The 17017-nt window shown below is 43.8% G+C and overlaps 1 protein-coding gene across 2 annotated transcripts; it reads left to right on the forward strand.

The window, feature by feature from the left end:
• Positions 1 to 145: 145 nt before the first annotated feature.
• On the forward strand, positions 146 to 16731 carry E4F1 (E4F transcription factor 1). 2 transcript variants are annotated; one of them, XM_067534337.1, is made up of 14 exons: positions 146 to 451; positions 2478 to 2629; positions 2734 to 2833; positions 4224 to 4429; positions 5122 to 5242; positions 6657 to 6809; positions 7310 to 7473; positions 8552 to 8767; positions 9963 to 10065; positions 10829 to 11046; positions 11800 to 11998; positions 13382 to 13542; positions 13962 to 14024; positions 15669 to 16731. In XM_067534337.1, exons 1-14 carry the CDS (start codon positions 295 to 297, stop codon positions 16014 to 16016), a joined length of 2361 nt encoding a protein of 786 aa, XP_067390438.1. In that variant the 5' UTR covers positions 146 to 294; the 3' UTR covers positions 16017 to 16731. The 2 variants fall into 2 exon arrangements, with proteins under 2 accessions (XP_067390438.1, XP_067390439.1); XM_067534338.1 differs by having other exon boundaries at positions 2737 to 2833.
• Positions 16732 to 17017: the final 286 nt, after the last annotated feature.

The raw sequence follows: 17017 nt of genomic DNA on the forward strand, positions 1-17017 counted from the left end.
TGGGGCAACCGAGCCTGGAGCCCCGCCCCCTAGATGCCTCGCGCGGTAACGGGTCAGCTGAGCGCCCAGGCTCGTGAGGGGGCAGTGGGGTCAGAGGTCAATGTGGAGGTCAGAGGCGGCGGGGGGGGGGGGGGGGTGTGTCAGAGTGAGGCTCCGGCCGTTGGCCCCTGCGCGGAGCTCATTGCTCCCTCCCATCCTCCCCGTGCCCTGCCGAGCCCCACCTCTGTCCCGCGGCCCGTTGTTATGACGACACGGCCGTAAAGCCGCCATCTTGGTGGTGCGGCGCGTTGCGACATGGAGGCCGCGATGGCAACGAGCGCGGGGCCGGCGGGGCTTACGGCAGCCGCGGCCGGGGAACAGGAGGGGGCGGCGGCCGCCGCCTCCAGCCCGGCCCAGGCACCCGCCGGCCCCGCCGCTTTCCTCAGCCTCCGGGCGACCTTCAGCGAGGAAGGTAACGGGCCTGGCCCCCGGCCGGGGCCTGAGGGGCGAGTTGCCGCCTGAGGTGGGGGGCAGCCCCGGCTCGGGCCCGGAGGGGGGCGCACTCCGAGCCCCTCATGGGGGCGGGGGCAAGTGCAGCGCCGGGCCCCTGAGCGCCCCCGCCCCGCCGGCCCGGCCTCAGTCACGGCAGCCCCGCGCGCACCGTGCGCCCGTCCCGCTGTGGCGCGAGCCCCCCGTGCTGCGCTGCCCCTCCCCCCCCCCCGGCTCCCGCCTTGTCTCGTGCATCACCCGCCGGGAGCAGCGAGCTACCGACCTGTGCCGGGGAGACGCGGCCGGAGCAGGCGGCGAGGGAGCGGGGCCCTGGGGGGGTGGCCAGCCAGCGAGCGTGGGAAATCGGGCTGGGGGGCGGGACAGGCGCCTGGGTTAAGAGAAAGCCCCGAATATCGGGTCTGTCCCTATAAAACCGGATGTCGGGTCACCCAGGAGCCAGCGAGGGGACCTGGGCAGACGCTGGCGGAGGAAGCTCCTTGTGGCTGGATGGAAAGGCATGTAGGTTACAGGCAAACAATGACATACTGATGCGCCCTGTAGGAGTCTGGGTGACCTGTATCCACTGAGCGAAGGGACTGGTCGGCGGTGCTCCCTGTGCAGCTGGGGCCAGGAAAGCAGACGGCGTTGTGCTGCAGGAGGATGGGGATGAGGACTAAGATCAAGACCATTCCAATGCCTTTACCTGGTTCAGTGGGGTGATTTCATCTGGAATATCGCCTGCAGTACTCGTCACCCGTCTCCAAGAGGGAGTCGTGCAATTAGAGGGGATGCAGAGAAGGGTGATGGAAACGATTAGAGCCTGGAAAAACTCTCATCTAAAAGCGATTGAAAAGTTGGGGTCATTTACCTTAGAAAGGGAATTTAAAGGGGACATGATAAAAATAGCTAAAACGAGAAATGGGGTAGTGGGGATAGATAGGGAGCCTCAGTTCTCCCTGTCTTACAACACAAGAGACTAGTCAATTCAATTAAAAGTAGCTAGTTCAAAACCGATAAAACAAAGTACTTCTTAGGACATGCATATTCATTGCAACAGGAAATCGTTTCGGCCAAGAATTTAGCAAGATCCAAAAAAGGATTGACATTTGTATGAATGACACTATACCGAGTTAATGCTAGCAACAGATTTGGAAGGGATATTAAACTTCATGCTCCGTGGTGTATACTAATCTCTAACTACTAGAAATCAGGTTGAGACCTCTCGTGGGGGGCAGCTTATCCCACCTCTGCCTACTGAGGGGTTCTTACACCTTCCTCTGAAGGATCTTGTGCTAGCCACCATTGGGGACAAGATATTGAACTAGATGGATCTCAGCTCTGATCCAGCATGACCATTGCTTATGTGTCGAGACACCATAAGTCCTTTTCCAAAGGCTATGTCTTTGGATTTATTTCCTGGTTAAGGCTTTCTATCCCTTCCCAGGTTTCTTAGGCAGATAATGGGTGTTAGTGTGACTGATGGAGATGCTGTAATGGGCTGTGTAGCCAGGCAGCTTTGTAAATTCTTTCTTGGGATGAGTAACCCAACTTTTGGGGCAGGTGGGGACAAGTAACGTCACTAGGTTTTTTTGGTTTTTTTTTAAATATCTGCTATGTTGTCTGTGTTGGTAAATGTTCATGATTCTTTTGCAACGCTACACAAAGTGTTTATGAAACTTGGATTCAAGAACTTGAAGTCCCTTATTTTGTTACTCTTGGCTGTGACCTGTCCAGTCCACGTCCCTGTGATGCACAAATGCCACAGTGTTGTCCCTTTACCAGATTAACATGACACCCCTATACAGATCCCAAAAGAAAATACTGCTGTAAGAGCAAACATTTACCTAATGGGGTGGAAATAGTTGTAATCCTTACTCTCTAATTCAAACTTTCTCTCTTCGTATTGTAGGAGATTTAGTAAATTAGGTGGCAAAGGGCTGTTGTCATAAAGTCTTACAGTGTGTATGTTAATTTCCAAGTCTAATGATTTCTCACATTTTAAATTGCAGATGAAGATGATGTTCACAAGTGTGGTCGTTGCCAGTCTGAGTTCACCTCTCTGGAAGAATTTGTACAACACAAATTACAAAAGATATGTCAACGAACTCAAGATGCCATTACTGCCACCTCAACAAGTCTTCTCAACCAAGAAGTACAAAAGGTGACAGTAGGCTTCCCCTCAAGTCCTGACTCAAAATCATTAGAACAACAGTCTAACCTAAGCTATTATTTTAACTTTTCCTACTGAAACATTATCTGTTACAGCAGGTTGTTCCTTCTGTTGAAGAGTCCATAACTGTTGCTCATATAGTTGTTGAAGCATCTTCAATAGCAGAAGAAATCAGTAATGCATCATCTATAGTAGGTAAGTTGCAAGGTCTTTCTGTAACTGATGTTATTTTAGTAATCTATTATCATTTAGTCTAGGATCTTACTATAAAGGTTAGTCAGATGGAGTTGCATTGCACACTTGAGATGTTCCCTTACTAGTTCTGTAAGAATTTGATTTTTATACTGTATGCAGTCAGAGTTGGTTTAGTCTCACCATATACACAATAGAGAAAAACAGATTTGAGATGCTTTTTTAAGCAATGAAAACCTATAATAGTTATCAGTTAATGTGGCAGGAGGGCTTCTTTTGCAAATTCCAATTTTTAGGGAGTTATAACTTAAATATACACATCTTCTAGTTACAAAGCTTTCTTAGTAAGTGTACACATAGTAACTTTCAGACCAGAAGTTCTCTAGCACATCGTGAAAATGATCTTGTATGTTTTAGAAATAACTTGAATCTTCTGGAGTGAATACTAAAATGGAGACAAAAGTGTGATTTGAATAAACTTGTGTATGTAAGTCCTTGTGTGACGCTATTAGCTCTGCAAATGAAGATGGTTTCTCGATAGGATTTTAGTTCAAATGAAGTCACACTAAATTATTGGTCAATCTCCATAATAATTAGTATTGGAAATATTTTCTCTAGTTAAAATAAAGACTTCAATATTTCTGAAACCTACTTCCATTATTCATTTTTTCATGTATTAATTTTAGTAAACATATAGGTATAGTTAGAAAGTTTAAAATGAACTCTTTCCCTGTCAGTCTGCCACTTTGTGCATAGTCACTGCATCTCTGTCTGGGCTCCATCTGCATCTCTGTCATAGTCACTGCATCTCTCTGGTTTGGCAGGAGTACAGCTTTTTTGTTTTAGTGTCTCTGCAGTGTAACTGTTTTTGGCTTGCACTATATTTCCTATTTTCTGTACAAAATACATCCATGCTGCAGGGGAATTGACTAGACCACCTAGTTACAGGTCCCTTCCAACTCCAGTGATTGTGGCATTTACTTTCAAAGGTCATGTGAAATGAAATCCTATCATAGTTTAAAGAAGGCCTTGTTGACTAATCTGGTGGTTGCCAGTGTGTTAAACTGTCACACAGGCATCTGTATGTGGCTCCTGAGCCCTGGAGTTGGTAGAATTAAGGACGCAGCATGCTAAATCTCTACAACTACCATGATGGATGGAAATCCTGCAGGGCACCTTTCCAAGTCCCACTTGAGTATATTTATTAAGTATTTTATTTAGATTTAAAACTCCACTTCAAAGAACACCGGTTGACTTTGGCATATACCATTCTTGCTTAGTCACCTGCTTCTCTCTTCTTTCCACTACTTGGTATCCTAAAAGATTGAATCCATCCAGTCACGTGAAGCTGTGTTATGTAAAGAACGTAACTGTCTTCATATCCTTTTCCCAGGTAGTGGGCACATAAAGGAAGTCATTGTCGCAGGAGAACATGTTTTTGAAGACCCAAATGGCGAGATTGATGGTGTGCTCACTGAAGGGCAAGGCAGCCCCGATGACCTGGAACAAGATGGCTCCACAGAGCTGATCAAGGTTAAGCTGCTGGTTAATAAAGAGGGGCGATATGTGTGTGAGTTATGCCACAAGACATTTAAAACAGTAAGTTGTGGAGCTGACAGCTCTACAGTCTACTTTTGTAATGTTCACCTTATCAGATCCTTTAGGACAGTTGTGCATCGTGATCTCTTCAGACTTGATGGAAAACTCGTTTCTTAATACATAATCTTATTTGGAGACTGACATTATTTCAAAACTAGTGCTAGTCAGTCAAACGGACATTCATGATAAAGCTTTACTGTCTACACTGGAATTGTCGTATCAGATCACACCAGTGTACCGTTATCTTTCTCTGGTATCCTGTCTCTGATAGTGGCCCATGAAGAAAATGTAAAACCCCTATAATAGACAATCATGGAATAATCTGCAGGTGAAGCTTCTTCTTAATCATAGTAGTTGTCTTAAGCCCTGAAGCATGAAGGCTTATATCACTTATATAGTATAGCACATTTAGATTACTGTAATACATTCAGACTTAATCTGTTGCATTAGACTGTATTCCAACATGTCCATTATCTTCACCTATACATTTAATGGTAAAAGCACTTCTTTAATCTTGGCAATGTTGGAATTTGTTTTTGGTTTGTTTGTTTTCTCAACTTTCTAGCAGTTCTACAGTTATTTTTTTATTAGTAGCTTGAGTGTTCTTGAATGTCTTTGATTTGTTGAAATGTAAAACCATTCATAAATGAGTATTTCAACCAATTTTTTAAAATCAACTCTTGTTTTCTAAGGCCAGTATCCTTAAAGCTCACATGATCACTCATAGTAGCAGGAAGGACTATGAATGTAAATTATGTGGAACATCGTTTAGGACAAAGGGGTCTCTCATTCGACACCACCGGCGTCACACAGGTAAGACACAGTCTGTTTTTAGTAGAGTGGTTCCTAATTAGTGGATTGGGCTGTATTTGACTCCTCTACTTTGCCTTAATGATGAGCTGAAATGCTCCACTGTTTTCCACCTTCCACTGACCTGAGTGCGGTCTAACTCCCAGGATGTTTGAGCTGCTCAGAAGCCCCGTTTCAAACTCTTGCCATTGCAGATAGTGCATGTAATGGGATGAAAGGCAATTGGCGTAGGCAGCTACACTTACTCCAAAAGATTGGGAAATGCAGTACTAGATGTATGTTTGCACAAGTGAAAATCCTTGGATGGAGGTTGTGACTCGTCCCATGCCCAGGGTAGCCACCCGATAATGCCAAGGTCAGGGAAGGCTGTAAAAAGAGAGCAGATTCTCCCAACACTGGTGGGTGACACTGAAATCAGACTTCCCAACCAGCCACAAACTCGCTTCTGAATCCCCACACAAGCCAGTATACAAATACACAGTCCCCTTTACTGCATTTCAGCTTCTGGCTCCCAAATCAGCACTAGATCCAGTAAAAAAACCAGTTATTTAAACTCTATGCTCTTTACTAAAAAGATTCCCTCTGACCCCAAGGGATCAGCCACAATACCAGTCCAATATAAGTTTGGATCTTACCTAAAATACCATGCTGCCAGCCAATCCTTTAGTAACTAAAACTAAAGGTTTATTGTAAAAAGAAAGAAATAAACCATAAGAGAAATGTTTAAGGATTAGAGCAATCAGATACATACAAATGATTAAAAGTCCATATACATCAGGTTTCTAGAAGAATTGTGGAGTTGCAGGCTTGTACAGTTCCTCTGGTATACATCTAACACCTGGATTGGGTCTAAGTCCTTCGGTTCAGTTGCAAAATGAATTGATCCAGAGGCAGATATGTGTCTGTAGCTAAACAGGAACAAAGACAAAATGGTTTCTGTGGCTTGGCCTTATATACCCTCTGGCCTTGGCCATGCTGTCTTGTGGAATATTACAAGAACTAAAATGGAGTCCAGAGTCACATGGGCCAATCCTGGTAACTCTTCAGGTATGCCTTTAGTTTCTTCCTGGGCCCCTTGCATCCCTGAGTGTCTTAATGGGCCATTAAGCAGGCCATTGTCCTGCCGCCATCCTTTCTGGGGTGTTGCCCAGGCAGCACAATTTGAAATACAGATTTCTCAAATATCTATAACTTCCATTTCACATATTGCACATGAAAATGAGTATCATCATCTGACTTAGCTTATTATAACCTTTCTAACAGCACCTGACATGGCATACCTCACATGAATTATTATGATTTTGACATATTGATGTCAAACAATATAACAAATGCTCTCCCCCCCATCTACCCAGCATGACAGAGGTAATAGAATTTGTCTGGCGTAATGATTCATGCTTTCTCTTCTCTTGTCAAGATGAGCGACCTTACAAATGCAAGAAGTGTGGGAAAAGCTTCAGGGAATCAGGAGCTTTGACACGGCATCTGAAATCTTTGACACCTTGCACCGAAAAAATCCGTTTCAACATGAACAAAGAAATAGTTGTTAGTAAAAATGAATTGCCAACAGGTCAGTGAAATAGTTATTGCATGCCAGGCAGCTAAGCATAGATCACATGACAGTATTTTCCTCCATATTTTTTTTAATATAAATGTGTAGTGTGGCATCAGGCTCCCATTCATTAGAAAGAAACAACCACCTCTGGACAGGTAGCCAGACTATCAATACAGAGTACACATGGACAGAGGCATGCCATGGTTGAGTAAATACAGGTCATAGATTGGAAGACTTATTTGAGAATCTGACTCTGAAACAGTTAGACTAAGCACATGGGAAATCCGTGTTGAAATTTATCTACCTGCAGAATGCTGGATACTATTGTACAGAACAGTGCTTGAAAAGAATTGCACGTGGTAAATGCAAAAAGCTGTCCGTTAGCAAGATATGAATATTTCTAGATACTTGAGTAAGATACACTGAAGTAGAATTATGTGAAGTGGCTGGAAATAGGGTTTAGCTTCACACTCAGAACTAGAATGGTGGTTTAATCTGTAGTTTTTTTCTTGAAGGATCCTGTAGTTCAAACACAGAGGCTGTTTCACCTATAGCAAGTGAATCCATCGAGGCTCCCGTGATTCACCTACTAACAGATGCAAAAGGCAATGTCCTTCATGAAGTCCATGTCCAAATGCAGGAGCTTCCTGTTGTTGATGCAAAATCCTTGGATCAAGAGGTGTGTGTTTATTTCTGTTGGATATCCTTCCCTCAATTTATGCAAAGAAGCAGAATTGCTGTTCCTTGGCTACAGAGCTCTTGAGTTGAAAGGCTGCATTATTCACTTAAATTCCCCTTGTCATCAGTTTCAAGGTAACAGTGAACATTGTTTAATAGGCCTTTCCAAGGCTGATGAGTTGAAACAGATGGCTTCATCTTAGATTCTGATTTTAGCATTGTGTGTAGCATGGAACAGCTAGCACTCTGCTTAGGAGGGTTGTGTAATGGTGTAGAAAGGACACCCTCAAAAGAAGAGGAAACTAAAGCAGACTTGTCCAGACCTTCCTGAATAAGGTTTTAATTCTGTTATGTTTAGTAGCTGCCTTTCCTGTAGCATGTCAGGTCCAACACTAGATGGCAAACGTTCTAAACTTATCTGAAAATAATGACATAGCTCACACTGTTGGCTGCTTCGTTATGGGACTAAGAATGATATGGCATCTGTGGAACTTGTCATGTATCCTCTTGCTTGGAGAGAAACAAAAGTCTGGTGCTACTGATGTCTTATTTACGAACATAACTTTGAGGTGAATATAAAACTTAAAAGAAGCTAATAAGGCAGGCGTAAATAAGGGTGAGGATGCTTTTCTTGCCCATGCTGCGAAACTGATCACAAAAACATATAGGAAAACATCCTGCATGTTCAGGGAAAATAAATGGCTGTGTAGGTTATCTGAAAAGGCTATACTAGAGCTTGCAGTTTGCAGTCTTAGTTGTAAAATCAAAAAAGTGATCTGTTGTGCACCTGTCTGGGATCCACAATGTCTGGTATACTTCTTGAGTGACCCCAGATGGCCATGTTTTATGGCCACTCCCTGAGGTTAGACTCCAAGTGAAGGGCTGGGAAGTATCTCTTCATCTGTGGTGTCTCAGGCTCTAGGACTCTCTGAAGCAGACACATCTCTGCTGCTCTCTGGTATCTGAGATCACAGAACAGCTCACCATGGTGACAAGCACTGGACTAAACAGTGTTCTGTTGCTTAAAATCTGACTTCAGAGCTTCTGTATTTACCATCTGACTCTTTGATTTTCTTTAGCCATCAAACCCTGAGGAGCTACCATGTGAAGGGGAAGTGAACAGTGAGAACTTGCTGAGGCAGGCCATGAGAAATTCTGGGATCGTGATAGAAAAAGTCACGATGGAGGAGATGCAAAAATCAGATGAGCCTGGTGTGGCTGCTACAGAAGAAGTAGAGAATGAAGAGATGGAAGCAGAAGAAGAACAGTGTGTTGAAGTAGAACAAGTAGAGGCTGTATGTTTGCACTATGTGCTTTTGTCAGTTAGGTTATTTTTTCTTTTCTGTAGGAAATATCCAGGCTGTTATGAATCACATGTGATCACTTTAGGCACTAGCTTGTGTATCTACACTGCTAATACTTTGTACAATGTATCAGCATAGTGATTAGGAGAAACTTAGAGTAATATTTTGTGAGTTAGAACTTAGGCTATGTCTACACTACAGAAATTTGTCAACATAAGATATATGGGCTATCAGCCACCTCTATAATTATAGCGTCCTCACTAGGACCACTTCCACCAATCTAACGGGCAGTGTGGGGGGAGCTGCCTGCCCTCTTCCCTCCCCCCCCCAATCTATTCCAGCCGGGGCACAGGGACTTCCCCACTCCCAGGTGGAAGCCGGCTGCAGCCCCGCCGGCTTGCCTGGTTCCAGCTTGCAGCCAGGAGCTGGGAGGCAGCCGCCCATACCACAGTTGCCAGCAGGGCTGCAGTCACTCGCGCCGAGGTCACAACCGGGTGGCAGCTGCCCCTGGCTTCCCAACTAGGCTACCAGTGGGGTGGCTACAGCCTGGCTGTGAGCCCAGGCATGGGCCACTGCAGCCCTGCTGGCACCTGGGATGCTGGCAAGCCCCGGGCAGCTGCCGAATGGCTGTGAGCCCCCCCCGCAGCTTGCCAGCATCCTGGTGTAACAGCCGCCCATGGTTTGCCCCGGCTGGGAGCCCGGGTCCCGGGTTTCCCAGGCTTGCAGCTAGGCGGCAGCTGCCTGCAACCTGCACCCAGAGCCCAGCGGCTTTCGGAGCCAGGCTCCAGCCCCCCTGTCAATTTAAAGTGAAATTGACAAGTATGACAGCCCCCTCCACCACTCTAAGGGGACACAGTGTCTATGGGGACACTGTCGACCTAGCTTTGCTGACAAAAGCCTTTTGTCAAGGTGGTCTTATTTTGTCAACAAAACAGGGCAGCTTTGTTGATAAAAGGGTGGTTGCAGTGTGTACACCAGGATTATTTTGTCGACAAAAGTCACCTTATGTCGACAAAACTCTCTAGTGTAGACCAGGTCAGTGTCAGCACCATCTGTCCTCTTTGATAACTTGATTTGTTTCTTGTCTTTAAACCAAAGTGCATTTAGTTTAGGATTTTGATTAGGAATATTGATTCCACATATTGTAAGGAAAAGGCACTTATATTATGCTATTTGGTTTCAATAGACAGATACAGAAACAAACGGATACAAAGGTTATGTTTGCTCTCACTGTAGTGAAGTCTTCAGTGGGGCTGTTTCCCTTGAAACACACATCAAAGGACATTTAGGTAAGCCTACTGCAAATGCTGGTCTCTACCATATCTTCCATTTATATGAACTGTTTGTGTAGCATTTGTTGTGCAAACCTTTTATCCCACAACTGCACACACATTCAGTTAGTGTTTAAAGTACTAATGGAGAAATGAAGGTTAGAACAATTGGTGAGAGACTTCCACTGAGATCTGAAAGTGAGGTAAAGTCTACACTAATAGAATTAGAGTGGAACAGACCTCGTACACTTATTAGCCATTGTTAATGCTTATACTGGAAAAATCACTCCCCTTTCCCCACACTAGACTCCTCAAGGAGGGTACAAGAATGGCCTTCTGCAGAAAGGCTTTCATTTTAGCCACATAAATTTACAGCACGGTTAACAGCAGGACAAATGTTCCTGCTACATGCATGCATGTTGCCTTGCTGTGGAGGGAGTGCTACTAGGGATGGGGGGAGGGACTTTAGTCTCCTTGGCTCTGATGCTGCTGACAAGAGTGTAAGTTGTGGTGATCTCTGATGTGGACAGAAATACTAGGAATTGGTTTGAGACAAGACCCGCTTCATGTAAGACACCAAATAGCCATTAAATGGTACCAACAAAGCCATTATCAACCTGGTTTGATTTGAACCAATGCCCTGAAGAGCAGAAGCACCACATCTTACATTAACTCCCCTGAGCCATCTAGTCAGACATGCCATAACATTATTGTTATTTTGGTGCAATAATTTCAGAATTCCCTTGGCCTGCTGTTGCCTAAGATACATCTCTCTCTCTAGGTTACAAAGTGTTTAAATGTGAGGAGTGTGGTAAAGAGTTCATGAAAGGCTACCTGTTGAAAAAGCACCAAGAAGTGCATGTCAATGAGCGGCGCTTCCGTTGTGGTGAGTGTGGGAAGCTCTATAAGACCATCGCGCATGTGAAGGGACATAGGAGGGTGCACTCTGATGAGCGGCCATATTCCTGTCCAAAGTGTGGCAAGAGATACAAGACAAAGGTAGGCGCCTTTTTTCAAAACACTTGCTTCAGATATTTCCTTCACAAAGCCATGCTCTGTTAACAGGCTTTGTCTAACAGCAACTGACAAACTCTTCAACAAAAATTGTTTTAAGATTTAGTAACACAAGAATGAGGAGCTCAAAGGGACAGGTGAGAATCAAACAATTTTTGGAGAAAATTCCTCCTGTTCTGGATGGACAGCCTCTGCTTCAGGGGATTGTTAAGGCAAATAATTTAGCAGGAAGGCACTGTGAACTGACTTTTTTCTTTGCCAAATATGACAGTTAAAAGATATCAACTGCTAAAAAATTGCCTTCAGGTACAGTATTACGCAGTTACCTCTGAAATGCTAGGGGTAGGCTGCTGTTAGTCAGAACACTGGACCAGTAATGTCAGTCTCCTTATAGACATTCTGTAACTGACTCCTTTTGGACTGTAGGGAATGTAGTTTTGTGTGTTAATGATCTTCAGCTGTTCCAGGAGAACTGCAGGATCCTGCACACACTCTCTGTAGCAGATAAAATGGTCTTGCAGTTCATCTCTAAGTAGAAAAATAGTGGGAACTGTTTCTTTATTCAGGAACATTACAGGAACGTAGTGCCTGTGGCAGAGAAATATTCCTGCTTTGGGGGAGAGGAGAACTTCACAGGGGTGTCTGTTCCAAAGTCAGAGCCTCCATGTGAGAGGCTCTTATTTAAGTAGTTTGTTCCCATCAGTCGCTCTTCCATCATATCCACTTTCTCTGCTGCAGAATGCCCAGCAGGTTCATTTCCGCACTCACTTAGAAGAGAAGCCCTACATCTGCCAGTTCTGCAATCGGGGCTTTCGGGAGAAGGGCTCGTTGGTTCGTCACATCCGTCACCACACAGGCGAAAAGCCGTTCAAATGTTACAAGTGTGGACGTGGCTTCGCGGAGCATGGCACTCTCAACAGGCATTTAAAAACCAAAGGTGAGATAGGGAGTCATCCATGTACAGTAGGATTCTCTTGTGGCTTGATTTGGGGCACCTGCCCTGCTATGGCTGAATCATACTGATCATTTTGTATGAATCTGTGTAGCCATAAACTTCTCAGATCAGTGCGTGACACCAAGTCACATTGAGCAAATTCAGAATGGGCACTAACTGCTTTTTCCACAACTGTTGAGTGTTTACTTGCAGTTGAGTGGCTTCAAAAGGTGCAGCATTTATTCTTTAAACTACTAAACGAATTCTTTCTAGGTTGATTCTTCCAACTAAAAGCAACGGTGATCAGGAAGAGAACTGGTTCATGGGTAGCAAGAGGTGGTCCACCCACTTAGAACAATAACTAAAAGAGGAGATCAGTGAAATCAAATTCACTGATGTGTTAAGCCTGACAGAGTGGCGAAAACACTGAGCCATCTGTTTTAAATTGTTTCCACAATCTAAAATGCAGCCTTTAGGAGGGGAAAGAACAGCCTGCACCCTGACTCTCACAATATGGGTTTTGCTGTTTTGTCCTGTAATTGTTCTATTCTCCAAGGCTTTGGGTAAGGCCAGAAAAAACAGGTGTCTTCACAAACTAATGCAAGTTCACCTGCCTCCCTGATAATAGCAAAGGGATTAAAACACAATAGACGTGCCTGGTTCCAGCAGCTACTTACATTTTTTGTGCTCTGTAGAATTAAACTTGGCAGATAATTATTCTACCTTTTTGTTTTTGATTTCTTGACAAGCGAAGTTGTTCATTACCTTGTTCTGTGAAATGCCACAAAGGGTGTGCTGTGTCTTGCTGAAGTGGGGATGGTCTGGTGGGCAGATACTAATATTCAAAACACTTGCAAATATTCACGTGGTTGACAGGATCAGCCTCCATTGAGTCACGGTGCCTGTTCATCTTATATGTGCAGTATTAAATATGTTCTACATCCATATTGGCATGTAATGCTTCTAGAGAATAGCTACAGGTTTGCTAGGAACATAAATTCTACCTAAGGAAATGCTGGATTGTATACTGGTACAAGGGCCTGGCTGCTTATGAGGGATGTCAGAGAATCTCGGGTCTATTCTTGTACACCTTTTGGCGCAAGCCTTTTGAAGTCCTATTTGATTTAAGTACTCAGACTGAATCTTGTATGTTCCTAGTAATTCCATTGTGTTAGTTGCTAGTCTCCAATGTTGCATGGGCCTCAGTCTAAAATTTGGGCCTAAATGTTTGGTGGGGTAGAGAGGAAGATTACCTAACTGCTGCTAGCATCATCCCAGCAGTATAAAAGGTGTCTCACGTGGTTCACACAATATTAAGTGGGAGCTAGCAATTGATTCTGGTATGAAAATCCTTGTTTCTCCTGACATTTGTGAAATATCATTCAGGTGGCTGCCTTCTTGCATTGAAAGAGGTGGAAGAAGTGATGGTTTCTGAGGAAAGTCAGTCAGCTGACAACTTAGCTGCAACAGTTATTTCTGAAGATCCTCATACGGTTCTGGTAGAATTTTCTTCAGTGGTAGCAGATACTCAGGAATACATCATTGAGGTAACAAGCCACTTGTATCAGGCTGGTAGGAACAACTGGGTCAGGAAGGGGGAGGGGGAGAGAGGTTTGTGTTCCACTGAAACTCGTGCAGTGTTCTGTCACTAACTGCTTGCACAGTTCTGTGCATTCCTCACCTATAAAGCAATAAATAGGGGGAAAGAGTCCATCAGTCACCATGAGGCTATGCAGAAAGGAGGCTGAGTCTCTGGTAAGAGGGGAGCACCTTGCATCACATCTGGGTAACTCTTGTTAATAGGGGCTGGAGGGAACCACATACAGCTGCCTCCTTTAGAAAGACAGGTCACGGCGGCAGAGGGAGAACAGGAAGGACGTTGTGAAAGGGATCCTGCAGTCCTGTCACCAAGCTTTTCCACAAGTGATCCCTTATAGTATTAATCATTTGTTTTGTCTTTTTCAAGACTGCTACTGAAGATATGGAGACCAGTGAAGCTACTGAAATAATAGAGGGAACAAGACATGAGGTAGGCTGAGTGTTATGATGCTCCTTTGGAACCTTGCTACACAGTACCCACAGTTAAGATGATCAGTGGCTGAAAGCCACACAAAATATACCCAAACCCAGCTGGTTTTTTCCCCGTCTCCTGAAATATGTAGTTTTGCATACCAGGCTTTATGGCCCAGCACAAAATAGTGTACATACTAGCTAAGTGGGGTCTTTGTGAAACTTACTGTTCTCTTAGGAATGCCACCAAGTGTACTAAAAAATCGTAGTTAGAACGAGGAAGTCAAACTATTAAAAATTTTTCCTCAGTTCTGGTTAGAATCATTAATATTTCCTAATGCTCCGATTTGGTTCCAGTTTAGATACTAACTTAGAATGATAGTTCAGTAACCTGTTAAATTACTTTGAACCTGTTATCAACCAGTTCAGATACGTTTCCTGCAGACTAATGTGTCACACTCTCATGCTTGCACTGTAACTTCCTAGCAAAAAATACAATGAAATATTTTTCACTGTAGAAAATTTTTTAAACAAGTTGTTTGCACTCACTCGTCTATCCTCCAGAACTCCGTCAATCAGGACAGGTGACAAAATGAATTTCAGGCCACAGAATGCCCTTTCTATGCTAACCTGTAAAGCAGGAACAAGCATGAAGTGGGAGGAGATTGAGGTATTCTGGGAATTGTAGTTCCTTTCCATCTCTAGTCCTCTATCTGGGCATAACAGACAGGACAACTACCAGTCCCAGAAACCCTCTCTCTCATTCTTCTCCTCCAATGGCTTCCTGGGAAGTGTAGTCTCTGCCCCCCTCTGCAGTTGGAGCAGAGAGAGAGATCCTTTCTCAGTGCCTGATTGAACCTGTTATTTTGAACGAGTTACTGGTTTGGGGTTTTTTAGGTTTCGGTTCCAGTTCACTCAAAACCTCTCTGAACTGCTGCTCAGGTTTGGTTCAACTCCCTGGTTGGAATTGCAAAGTGAGAGGCTGGCTAGTCTCCTGCTTGGCCATATTGTAACAAGTTGTGGTTCATGGAGCTTAAGTTCTTACACTGCGGCCATTACTGTGGTTTTTGAAAACCTAGGATGTATAACATCCTCCAGCAAGTTTTAAACAGTTTTTAAAAATAACTTGTCTTGCCTTTATTACTCTGACTGTTTCTCTAGTGAGATCAGATGTGAAGTATTGCAGCTGTCTCACTCTATCGCTAAGGGTACGTCTTCACCGACAGCGGCAAATTCGCTGCCGTCAGATCAACCAATCAGGGTTGATTGAGCGGTCGGTGAAGACCTGCTCAATTGATCCAGAAGTCGAGTTGTTAAAACCCCCCCCCTCAAGTGGCGCAGCACAGTGAAGATGCTGTGCACAACAGAAGTTAAGACGTGAACAGGAGTTACACAAGCTACTCTCTGCCTAGCTTGCGTAACGCCCGTTGACTGCCACCGATTTTTAAGGTAAGTGTAGACCAGGACTAAGATGCTATAACTTCACTAAACACTTGAATTAATCTGAATCTATTTAATGCTGTTGGTATTACGTCGCCAAGAGGTTACCAGGCAGCAGTTAGCTGTAGCTGTGTAGCAGTAAGCAGGATACACTGAGCCAGTGGGATTGTCAGGGTTATTTACTGTTTATAAAATATAGTGAAGTCTTTTTCTCTTAATTTAGGTTGACAGTCACATTATGAAGGTTGTGCAGCAAATAGTAAATCAAGCAAACTCTGGCCACCAGATCATCGTGCAAAACGTGACAGTGGCAGAAAACTCTGAAGTAACTACTGACACTGCGGACACTATCACTATAGCAACACCAGAGAGCCTGACAGAGCAGGTTGCCATGACATTGGCTTCTGCTATTGGAGAAGGAGCTGTGCTGACAACAGAGGGTAGTATTGAGACAGAGGAAGCCACTGTGACAATGGTTGCATCAGAGGACATTGAAATAATGGAGCATGCAGGAGAGTTTGTGATAGCCTCCCAGGAAGGGGAGGTGGAAGTTCAGACAGTGATTGTCTAGAGGCTTAGCATGGGATGAAGGGCAGGAAACCGGCACAATCAGCACTAAAGCTTGCTATTCCAATGACTTAGGAAGCAGGAGAGAAACTCTTGTTTAAAATATATAAGGAAACACTTTATAAAGAAAGTGGTTTAAATTAGGACATTATACATTTTCTGTTTTAAAATGGAAATGGCAGTAATAAAATTGTTTATGGTGGAATAAGTGACCGACAGTCCTAATTCACACCATCTGCCTCTAATAAAGGAATATCCTTTACAAAAGATTTACCTCAGACCATTGGACTGAAAAGTAGGGTTTTGGTATTTAAATCTCAGCTTTGATGGAAGGTGAATCCAGTATGTCTTATGCTGAGAGAACCACATTCATAAAGAATTCTGAAGAGTTTCTGGGTGAATTTACCACCCCTGAAAGGCCATGGTTTCATACCTTCTAACCTCACTACTTTAATCCTGACACGGCATAGTAATGTAGGTATATCTCTATCACAGAAAATAGCCTTATATAAAGGTCTCTCAAATAATGCATCATTGTATCTTTGCAATGCTCCACAGGTGGCAACTCAGAGCTAACCTGTTCATGTGTAAAGCCATATTGTACATGATTTTTTTAGACCATATACAGATTTTTACTTAGATTGTAAATAAACTACATTTTTTAAAAAAAATAAAATATTTAAAGTTCTTTATCGGTGTAATGTTTCTCTTCTATGAATTAATTGGTGATCACCAGAACCACCCTGAAGAATCTCAAAGGAGATTCCTCCCATGTACAACTTAACAAAAAATTCTCACTTTTGGGTAATTTGAACTTGTCTTCAACTTAGTGTGTGTGAAGTGTGTGCTACACAGTCCCCTCATAGGCTATGAGGTCTCAAAGTTAGGACTTAAGAAGGCCATCTCCTATTTTATTCACTCCTGCCCCTAGGGCAATTCGTTTCTCCTCAAAAGCATTAGCTTAACGTTCTGGACTCTAAGGCCCAGATCCACAATAGTATTTAG

Source organism: Emydura macquarii, unplaced genomic scaffold, assembly GCF_026122565.2.
Source record: "Emydura macquarii macquarii isolate MOO-44397 ecotype Brisbane River unplaced genomic scaffold, CSIRO-AGI_Emac_v2 contig_3390, whole genome shotgun sequence".
NCBI classification, from domain to species: domain Eukaryota; kingdom Metazoa; phylum Chordata; order Testudines; family Chelidae; genus Emydura; species Emydura macquarii.

Coding starts and splice junctions, on each gene's coding strand:
- E4F1 (XM_067534337.1), top strand. CDS start 295: ATGGAGGCCGCGATGGCAACGAGCGCGGGGCCGGCGGGGCTTACGGCA. Junction 4,430..5,121: donor GCCACAAGACATTTAAAACA/GTAAGTTGTGGA, acceptor TTGTTTTCTAAG/GCCAGTATCCTTAAAGCTCA. Junction 11,047..11,799: donor GCAAGAGATACAAGACAAAG/GTAGGCGCCTTT, acceptor TCTCTGCTGCAG/AATGCCCAGCAGGTTCATTT.